We start from the raw sequence: 10,685 nt of genomic DNA on the forward strand, positions 1-10,685 counted from the left end.
TTGGAGATGATAGATTTAGAGAATTTAATATGACTTAAGGCCCGTTCACACTAAGAACGATAACTATATCTATAACGATAAAGATATAATTCTAAAAATTGTTCTAAATACAAAAGAATTTAAATGGGGAAGGAGACAAGAGGCCATGTTTTGAATGGATGTCAATGGATGATAGGCTTCACTATGCTAATTAAACAGCTTTTGTGGGGAAATAGCTAATCATTTAATTAATGGACAGCCTGTTTGCTAATCTTCAGCATGTTTTACACTAAACGATACTTTCGTTGGGAACTATATGTAGATTATATTTTTTTAAGAGAAGGCAGACAAGGGAATGTTGTGACCTGAGAGGTGCCGCATGTGATTAAGTTTCTTTTCTCCAATGGTAAGCGATACAGACCCTCAATCTCTGGTTTCTAGTAATCCTGAAGACCCGATTAGCTGAATCAGTTGTGTTTTATCAGGGTTGGAGCAAAACTGTGCAGAGCTGTGGCCCTCCAGGAATTGAGTTTGAGACCACTGATATAGAGAAACGATATCATCAGGATCACTTTCACAATGATTTTTTTTTTTCCAACTGTTGAACGATAAAACACTGACAGCCAACCAAATCGTTTTTTGATTTAACATTGAAACCAGAAAAACAAGAGAACTGCACTTTTTTTTTCGTTTTTAATTTTTAAAAAGAAAACTAAAAAACTAAAAAATTGGCTTGATTATCAATTTTTTTCGTTTGGATGTTGGAAACGAGTAATCGGCTTGAATATTCGATCTGTACATGTGGTCAACCAGAAATCAAACCATGTCGTCATCAGTTGTTCATCAGTTCCGCTCAACAGAATAAAAGTCCCTCGCTCTACAGCTGTACGATTCTTAACGCGTTTATTCTACATTTCATCTCTTTCTCATCAAATAATCAGACTAGTGAATGGCTTGACACAAATCGTACTGGTGCAGAGTCAGGGCTTAATTCTGTGTAGAAATAAATTAATCTACACGTGAAATATCAGTTTATCTCATAAATATTAATTTACTTTGCAGCTGCGCAAAACTACCCCCTAGCCTACAACGTTGGCACACTGTCTGTTTTATTTAAAAAAGAGCCAGTATGCTCTGTTTAAAATAAAACAGCCCCTAGTTAGTTATCTTTATAGTTAGCGTTCTTGGTGTGAACGGGCCTTTAAACTGGATAAACTTTGGTGTGTAAACTTTGGCATTTATGCTCTCATGATCACAGGAAGCAAAGAAAAGATGATTCTATTATTGTTCCTATCCACTCTTTAAGGTCAGTATACTGCTCTCCTCAAAACAACTTAACAAACACTGGAAACAAACAATAGAAAACAGCCTTTTAATATTTTTTGTTTGTTTGTTTGTTTGTTTGTTTTCTTGCAGAAACAAAGTGTAAGTAATCATACATATTTGTTCACTCTTATTTTATTTGTGCATATATTCAAGATTTCACTGAATAATGTCATGTCATGTCTGTTTTTGTTTTTTTTAATGGGAAAGAATGTAAAAAGTCTCATAATAGCAATGGTGATTTCCCAAACTTGAACATAAACCTTACAGAAAAAAGATCTTATGTTCATGTATTATTGTATTGGCATATCATAATATACTGCATTATGCTGTTTAAATACAGCGTTCTGTGGGGTTTTGTATAGTTTAAATGCACATTTTCTATCACATTTTATTCAATGGTGTCACAGGAGTGATCCAATAAAGGTGGAGGATTATGAGGCTTACTACAGGAGGCAAAGGGCTGATTCCTTCTGTGGATTTGCTGAAGAATTTGAGGTGATTTATTTCTTTGGTTTCTTTGTAGATTTACACCTGATCAACTATAATAATAAATAATGATTGACTGGCATTGCAAGTATTGCAACTACATTTCCATACCACCATTACATCACCATTATGTTTGGTCCAAAAACTGTAGTAGCAATGTCTGATTGGTTTGATTTGACCATGTTGTGTTCCTCTTCATTCAGAATCAAATGCTTTATTACAGATGTTTAGTTATTTGTGTAAATATAGTAAAATCAAATGGCACAGAAAATAAATGTTGGATTAAATAAATGTTTGTGTGTGTGTTTGTAGGATCTAAGGCCGGTTGGGACAAATCAGCCGAAGACTGTTGCTCTGGCCCCTGAAAACAAAGCCAAGAATCGTTATAACAATGTGCTGCCATGTAAGAACCTGTGTTTTACAACACCAAGTTCACATCTAGTTTGTTCTGGACATATTTATAATGGTTCATGTCTTCTCAACAGACGATTCATCTCGTGTCAAGCTCTCTGTGCTCGGCAGCCCATTTGATGACTACATCAATGCCAGCTACATGCCGGTAGGAAAAACGCCAAAAAAATATTTAGCTTTTCACATAATTGTCACACTAACTGTGTGATTTTTCCAGGGTTACGCATCGAAGAAGGAGTTTATCGCAGCCCAAGGGCCACTGCCCTGCACTGTCAATGACTTCTGGAGACTGATCTGGGAGAAAAATGTGCAGACTATTGTCATGCTCACCAAATGCAACGAGCAGGGACGGGTACAGTATACATTCATGCTTCACTTTATCTGTGATCTTCATTCTTCATGTTTCATTCAATTTTATTGTCAGATTAGCATACATGTCTTTACCAGCACCTAAATCGCTTGACCACTACATATTCAAAGTTCAATTCCTCATTCAGATTATCGTCTAAATATGTTGCCATAATGTTCCTCTCAGGTCAAATGTGAGGAATACTGGCCAGCAGATATAAATCATTTTAACAATCTGACAGTGACGACTACTTCTGAGATCCCATTGGAGGACTGGACTTTACGTGACTTTGAAGTGAAAAATGTAAGTCTATATTAATATTAGACATAGACCCATGATTCTGTAACTCTAAATGACCACAAAAACAGTTTTTTCAGTGTTTAAATTTTTTATACTGCTTTGGTGCCTATACTTTGTGTATGTATGCATAACATATTTATGATGAAAAATTATCATACATTTGAACAAAGTACATCACAGATTCTAGGAATCTTAATTGGTACTATGTTTGTAATATATTAATGTTATGTCTTGTAACAATATGCTTTATCATCATTTAGCGTAAAGTACTGTGTTAATGTTTCGGGATAAATGATTCCTGTCATGACAGGTGAAAACAGCAGAGACTCGATCAGTTCGTCACTTCCATTTCACCGCATGGCCAGACCATGGAGTTCCTGAGACCACCGAGCTTCTCATCAACTTCAGACACCTGGTGCGAGAACACATGGACCAGTACTCAAGACATTCACCTACTCTTGTGCACTGCAGGTACTTGAACAGTTCCTGAGCTCTCGAATATACAAACATATCTACTCAACACTGTTTTATTATTATACTCCCACAAAGACAAAGTATAATTTTCTGCACACTTTTTGTTTTCATAATACAGTGCCGGTGTGGGCCGGACGGGAACCTTCATCGCCATCGATCGGTTAATCTTTCAGATCGAGCGGGATGGTTTAGTGGATGTATATGGGATCATCCACAATTTACGCATGCACAGACCACTGATGGTACAAACAGAGGTACATTCATTAATACATCTCTCTGTGCTGATTGTGTGTTCTTTTATCCACCTTATTCTTAACGTAATAGCACGGGTGTAGTCTTTGTAACTTAAAAGGTTAGTTCACCCAAAAATTAAAATAAAAGTTAATCTTCGGAACACAAATGAAGATCTTTTTGATGAAATCTGACAGCATTCTGTCCCTCCATAGACTGCCTTCACAACTTGAACTTTGCTTCAAAAAGTTCATAAAGAGATCGTACAATGAATCCATATGAATTGAGCGGGCTAGTCCAAATTGTCTGAGGAGACATGATCGCTTTTTATGATGAACAGATTTAATATAGGCTTTTATTCACATATAATCATTGATCAGTGAACATACGCAGAAGCTCAAACGAACCTGACGCATGAAATCAAACCTCTTCTGGAAGCTCAAACGTGCTGCGTAACACATGGTTACACAGCACAATAGTTTTACCATCTGTTTTTGAACTTTTTGAAGCGTCAAAGTTCAAGTTGAGAAGGCAGTCTATGGAGGGACAGAATGCTGTCAGATTTCATCAAAAAGATCTTTATTTGTGTTCTGAAGATGAACGAAAGTCTTACGGGTTTGGAATGACATGAGAGTGAGGAATTAATGACAGAATTTTCATTTTTGTGTGATCTATCCTTTTAAGTGTGTCTCGACTTCCGGTCTTTCCCAGTTATTTTGGCTGTACACTGTAAACTGTCCATTATGCTGATTGATATTGCAAACTGTTACTTGTTATCATATTATTTTAATTTATTATTATCACAGAAAATAGCGTACCTCTGCACTGAAAAATAGAGTGGATATATTTTCAAAATTATTAGAATTTCAATAACTATGTTTTGTTAAACCATAATCGGGATCTTATGTTCTAACAGTGCAGGCCTTTTCTTTCTCTACTTCTGCAGGATCAGTATGTGTTTCTTAACCAGTGCGCCATGGACATCATCAAGTCTCGGACTGGAAACAATGTAGATTTGATCTACCAGAACACAGCTGCACTCTCTATTTATGAGAACTTTGAGCCCTTGAAAAAACCCAAAAATGGCTACCATAAGGCCTGACCGTCTACCTTGAACAGTTCGCTGCACTGCTGTGAATGAAACTTTTTTTCTCTTTAGTTTCATTTTTAAATTGAGTTTTATTTAAAGAGGAGATATATATATATATATTTATTAAGAAGTTTGTTTATAAAGGTATATATTAAGTATGCTGAAATATTTTTAAAAATTTTATCAAATACAGAAATGTAGCTGCAGGGATTTTTTTGTAAGAGTCTTCATAGAATAAAGTTGATAATGTTTCAGTGATGTAATATGGCATCATAAATATGGCATTTCCTCTGACAAGGCGACAGGTGAAATGAAGATGAACATGAATAGAAATATAGAATGTAAATGTGAAAACGTCACAGAACTTCATCATAATGTAATGCAGTAACATTACATTTCTACTTCACTGCAGCAGTAGTGAAGACAAGATGGCTTTTCAAAACACCTCTTCTATGATTTAACATAGCAATATGAGTGAGTAGGCTGGTAAATGATTGACAGTGTGCAGTGACTTCATCCATTGAGGGATGCTGTAGGTTGTATCTGTATGATGTTGTGCCAGGATGCAGTTCATAGGTCTGTGGCTTCAATATATCTATGATTTCTGGATTTCACAGGTCTAAAGTTGAGCTTAAATGGACCATAAGGATAACAAGTTAGCAATAAGTAGTAGCGATGTCTTTGATACATGCTGACCTGTCTGTTTATTTTTTTTTTTTTTTTTTTTTTTTTTTAGAATCAGGTCAGTTTTGTATGTGCCTACTAACAATTTATTATGAAAAGGTTTTAACAGAGTGTGACTCTGTACCATGTTAATGCACTTAAATTGTTATATTTGTAAATAATATATTGTGTTCAAACTGAACTTTCAAACTATTTTTTCACAAAGTGTTGTTGTTCCAGGGACTTTTTTTCTTGTGTGGTTTTAATATTCTGCAATATATTTTTTAAATTATTGTTTATTGATACTCTGCTGGTCACGGCAAAGAACCATACAGATGAACTCTGTATTATATATAGGATTAAAAAAAGCTGCACTTTATTTCACACTTTTGTGGTGATTTGTGTGTGTATGTGTATATGTGTGTGTGTGTGTGTGTGAGAGAGAGAGAGAGTGTGTTTTTCATCAAATAATTCAGTCTTGTTATGTTTTAAATCAATATAAGTTGTATGCAGTGCAAGTATATGAACATTTTATTTATAGCTACACATTCACAAGTAGTATGCATGATATTCTATTTTATTAAATGAAGAAGATTATTATACATAACATTAAATACACTAATAATATTAATGTATAATGTAAATATTTAGTATTTATTTTCTTATTTATCCATACATTTCTTTTTCTAACTATTGAGGATGGTCTTTTTGTGTAATTATCTTATTTTCAAGTAATTGTAACATTAGATAAGAATGAAATGATAAATAACATTAGACATTAGATTTGATGTTGCTCCGCTCGAGCGCCTATGACATCACAATGAGTTCGAAGAGTTCAGTGACTGTTTTTCATATAAAGGAGTGAAAGTTCTGATATGACTTTTGTAGGTAGTTTGGAGAGAATTAGCGAACATTGTATTTTTGTTATCATGGGTCAGCGAGTTTCTCGTGCGAAGAAAGCGACAGGTAGCGAGTGTGTGTACAATTCACATCCACGTGCACCACTGCAAACCACCGCCAACGCGCCAAATCCTCCTCAGCTTGAGGAGAGGCGCGCTAGTATTGCTGAGGTAGATGGAGGAGGAAGGGAGGAGAGAGAGGAGAAGAGGGTGAGGAAGAAAAGGAGGTTTTGGAGGAGACTGTTCTGCTTTCATTTCTCTCGGCCCAGAGCTGGAAAGCGTGGGAAAGCTCGGGGTGAAAACGTGGAGCAGAGCGAGAATCAGGAGCAAGAGGCTGAGGCGGGACCTTCTAAGAGCTCAACTGATGGTAAATCACATCACCTTTTAGTATATTGGAGCTCTGTACACCAAAGAATCACTTCATCAATACACCTTAGGAGAACTTTAGAACAATTAATAATCATTTAAATAAATGAATAAATAATATTAGCATAGTTTATGCTTTAATCTTCTTATTGTCTCTGTAATGTTTTGATACAGTATTGAAGTCTTTCTGTTTTGGGTTCGTTTACAATACTAATTTTGTATTTTGTTGAACTTTTTCCAATTTATTCACACTTTAATCTTAATTAAATTCCTCTATTCAGATCATATTTCTCTAGAGCACATCACATGTACTATAGAGGACTGTGATCATCAGGAGCCTCCTAGCAGCAGTCTTGACACCCTCAAATCTTCTGAGGAGCAGAAGATGCAGGAGCTCCTTCAACCTCGTGTCCAAGACAGTCCAGTTATTCTGTCTGAAGGTGAGATTGAGTCCCCTCAAACAGATCAGCAGGACGATGACGTGAGCATGAGCATCGAGGGTGAGTTTGTTATAACCCAAAACATACACACATTTTTATGGCTACTTGATACAGATTAATTTTTTTAGAGCTACGTTAAGTTACATAGATTTTTTTGAAGTACAAATATTCCATAGAGTCACCATTGAGACTACTTGTATAATATTATTTATATATTTATTTATATATTATTGTTATTATTTAATTATATTGTTTAGACTGAAAATAGTATGTAACACTGCAGAAACTTCTGCAACTGCTTTAAATTGGATCTCAACTACAGTTAGCCTATATCTCTTTTAATAGAGATCTGCTCAAAGTACAACATTGGCAATAAACTAGGGGAAGGAGGATTTGGTGCCGTTTATGCCGGAGTTCGGTTCACGGACAACCTTCCGGTATGTTTATATATGTGTGTATATATATATATATATATATGTGTGTGTGATAAATGTAATGTGTGTGTGTGTGTGTGTGTAAATTAAAATTATTTGGAGAAACCCATAATAGTATAAGATGTCTGTTGAGTATTAATGACTTGAGTGATATCATATGACATGTAATTTCTTTGTTTTGTTGATCAGGTTGCTCTGAAACTTGCCCGAAAACCAGAAGCCATGGAATATATTAACATTGTAAGTACACTGCGTTTTCTATGTTGATGTTTATATTCAATTGTATATCAATGTTAATTATAGACTTCAACTTATTTTTCACTAGAAAAAAATTGACAACCATTTGTCCAAGACTGGCTTAAAACCTGATTTAGGAAACCACCTCCATCTAACCATCATGAATAATTGTCTTTCTTCTAGCCTGATCATCCCAAACCCCTTCCCCTGGAAATCAGACTGACAGTCCTTGCTAACAAGGGCCCCAGTACACCCCACATCATTAAATTGCTGGAGTGGCAGGACCTCCCCAACCATTATATCATGGTCCTGCAGCGGCCCTCGCCCTGCGTCAATCTCTTTGACTTTTTGCAAAGCTGTGGGGGCATCTTCAATGAAGCGATTGCACGCCATGTGATGCGGCAGGTGGTTGAAGCTGCAAACAGCTGCTGCAGCCGAGGTGTTTTCCACAGAGACATAAAAGAGGAGAACATATTAGTGAACACTGATACACTGGACGTGACGCTAATTGATTTCGGCTGCGCTGACCTGCTGTATGAAACGGCTTACCACACCTTTAGTGGTATGTATTATAGCAGTTGTTTGGGACTTAAACTGTAGTGACGAGTTACGTCATGTCATATCCTAAACAGGCTGATGATTGAACATGACACAGTGGTAGTAATTCAGACTTACAAATCTATTTCCTCCAGGCACATTGCAGTACTGCCCCCCCGAATATTTCAAGACGGGCAAGTACTACGGGCGACAAGCAACCGTGTTTTCACTGGGGGTACTTTTATACTCAATGGTGTGTGGATATTTCCTAGACCAGAGCGACCAGGACAAGCTCAAGGACTGGCTGTGGTATCTGCCGAGCTTGACAAAAGGTGAGTTGTACTGCTTCAAATATATGATTTAAAAGAGCAGGTGTAAAAGAAGTTTAAGGTAATCAAGTTTAAGTCAAACATCTCTCCTGTCTTTCCACATAGAATGCAGCCATTTGATTAATGCTTGTCTGCATCCTGAGCCTGAGGAGAGGATTCATCTTGACAGGCTCCTTCTCCATGACTGGTTTATGGTTCCTAACCTTTAAAAAAGATTTTGTAAAAAGTATATGTAAGTATGATGTTAGACAATAACCCTGATTTTGTTTGTTTTTTGTTTAGATCATCCCATAGGTCATGAAGGCAAGAGCACCCAGGAAGTGCTCTTCTGTAGTCGGCTTAGCGTCTGGCGGGCCGACACGAGTGGCCTCTCCATCTTTCAAGTCATTTGCGTCTTGCGAGGCTGGCAAGCCTTGGTAGCGTCTGGCGCCAGGGCTTGTGGCAGCAGTATTTGCGTCTTGCGGTATTGCTGCCTAGGGATGTGAAAATAGCTAGTTTGTTTGCCACTTTGTTTTTCTTTGATTATTTTGCTCTGTATCATGCACACCCCAGTGCCCAAGACCTCCGCACTGCATTTCCATCTTGCTCCTGCTCCAGTCCCAGTGCTCCCCAGAGTGTCCTGTCACGGTCCACCAGGTCCTAGAGCTCACAGACACCCCAGATGGTCCCAGAGCTTCTTGTCTTGGCAACTCCAGTCGGTCAGTTGACAAGGTCCTAGAGGTCCCTGAATGCTCCAGAGGTACCTGTTGCTGCTCCCTCCACAGAAATACACAGATGTTCCACAGACCTCACGCTCACTGCTGCCACAGAGGCTTCATGGATGACAGGGAGCTTGGGTTTCTGTCGTGACCCAGAGCTGCTCAGTTCCAGAGCAGTAGTTTGTCGTAGATGCCCCAGAGTTTCCTGTTTCTGCCCCAGAATGACTATAAGAACTCCAGAAGGAAACATCACCACACATTCAAAAATAAACTGTGGCATTAAATGTTTTGTTTGTTTCATATTTCAGTGAAATTCAGTGAAAAACAATGATGCAAAATATTATTAATAATTATTAATTTGTTCTTAATATGTAGTATGACACAAAAGAAAAGACAAAAGTTTGAGTTGTTTTTTATTTTTATATCAAATTTTTTTACTACTCACTTTCATTACTGGTATTAAATGAAAATATCATTCTGGTACTGGTATTGCAGACCAATATCATATCACTTAAAATGTTTTACCGGAGGTCTGGAATAACCCAATATATGTAACGATGGTTCTTGTTTTCACAGGAGAAGAAAGCTTTCATGCCCGAAGAATGAGAAAGAGTCAGGTAAAGTACAACTTCCTAATAAATCACATACAATATACATATACATTACACACACGATGCAGCAAAAACTGAAAACGCTACACATTTGCTGTAAGAAAAACATACATTAGTTTAAAAAAACGTTTCAATACCAGATTTTCAGATTTGATTTCAGATATGACATTTAATATGAAGTAAAGCATTATCATATATCATTTGACATTAGAGAGAGCTGCTCATTGTAATTGTTTTTATAATGAACTTTAACTGCTATAAATGTTGAAAAATAAAAAAGTTGATACATATGGTTTACAGTTAATATATGTGGATTCTTTTTTAATTCAACAAAACTAGTTTTAACAGATAACAAGGTTGACATTACACACTTTTTAGAGCCTGGGAAATGTCCAAATATTGAACTATATTGACATTGATCAAACTTAACATTGAATTCTAACTAATGAATCAAAGTTAGTAAATACATTCCAAATAAATGCAAAGACATATTTTGGTGGACAACGTGGTGCAGTAACTTGGATGGGCTAAATGCAGAAGACTAATTCTGAGTATAGGTTACCATATTTGGCCTTCACATTTCACTTTCACTTTTCACTTAAAATGCAATTTAATCCTGTGATGCAACGCTGGATTTTCAGCATCATTACTCAGTCTTCAGGGTCACATGATCCTTCAGAAATCATTCTAATATACTGATTTGATGCTCAAGAAATATTTATTATTATTATCAAGGTTGAAAGTTCAAAAGAATTTATTTTTTATTAAAGTATTTATTTGAAATAGAATATTTTGCAACATTATAAATGTCTTTACTGTCACTTT

The 10,685-nt window shown here is 36.4% G+C and overlaps 2 protein-coding genes across 8 annotated transcripts in view; both read left to right on the plus strand.

The window, feature by feature from the left end:
• The window catches only part of LOC137031299 (receptor-type tyrosine-protein phosphatase eta-like), a 30,188-nt gene extending 24,510 nt beyond the window's left edge, over nt 1-5,678 (plus strand). For 2 of the 3 annotated variants that reach the window (XM_067402187.1, XM_067402189.1), the window contains 10 exons: nt 1,238-1,285; nt 1,396-1,404; nt 1,713-1,800; nt 2,104-2,194; nt 2,277-2,350; nt 2,420-2,554; nt 2,738-2,854; nt 3,162-3,322; nt 3,444-3,579; nt 4,503-5,678. In XM_067402187.1, the coding sequence (XP_067258288.1) occupies nt 1,238-1,285; nt 1,396-1,404; nt 1,713-1,800; nt 2,104-2,194; nt 2,277-2,350; nt 2,420-2,554; nt 2,738-2,854; nt 3,162-3,322; nt 3,444-3,579; nt 4,503-4,658 (1,015 nt within the window). In that variant the 3' untranslated portion in view covers nt 4,659-5,678. The remainder of the gene's footprint in view (nt 1-1,237; nt 1,286-1,395; nt 1,405-1,712; nt 1,801-2,103; nt 2,195-2,276; nt 2,351-2,419; nt 2,555-2,737; nt 2,855-3,161; nt 3,323-3,443; nt 3,580-4,502) is intronic. The other variant, XM_067402188.1, reaches the window with a different exon arrangement.
• A 1,686-nt stretch (nt 5,679-7,364) lies between these two features.
• LOC137031302 (serine/threonine-protein kinase pim-3) lies at nt 7,365-10,349 on the plus strand. 5 transcript variants are annotated; one of them, XR_010896517.1, is made up of 6 exons: nt 7,365-7,451; nt 7,638-7,688; nt 7,869-8,247; nt 8,378-8,554; nt 8,657-9,290; nt 9,826-10,349. XR_010896517.1 is itself a non-coding variant. In XM_067402192.1 (6 exons), the coding sequence occupies exons 2-5, from the start codon at nt 7,671-7,673 to the stop codon at nt 8,758-8,760; spliced, it is 678 nt and encodes a 225-aa protein (XP_067258293.1). In that variant the 5' UTR covers nt 7,365-7,451; nt 7,638-7,670; the 3' UTR covers nt 8,761-8,783; nt 9,826-10,349. The 5 variants fall into 5 exon arrangements, 4 of the variants coding, with proteins under 4 accessions (XP_067258293.1, XP_067258294.1, XP_067258296.1 ...); XM_067402192.1 differs by having other exon boundaries at nt 8,657-8,783; XM_067402193.1 differs by having other exon boundaries at nt 8,657-8,745; nt 8,834-10,349.
• The last annotated feature ends 336 nt before the right edge of the window (nt 10,350-10,685 follow it).

The sequence above is a fragment of the Chanodichthys erythropterus genome, chromosome 11 (genome assembly GCF_024489055.1).
Source record: "Chanodichthys erythropterus isolate Z2021 chromosome 11, ASM2448905v1, whole genome shotgun sequence".
Lineage (NCBI taxonomy): Eukaryota > Metazoa > Chordata > Actinopteri > Cypriniformes > Xenocyprididae > Chanodichthys > Chanodichthys erythropterus.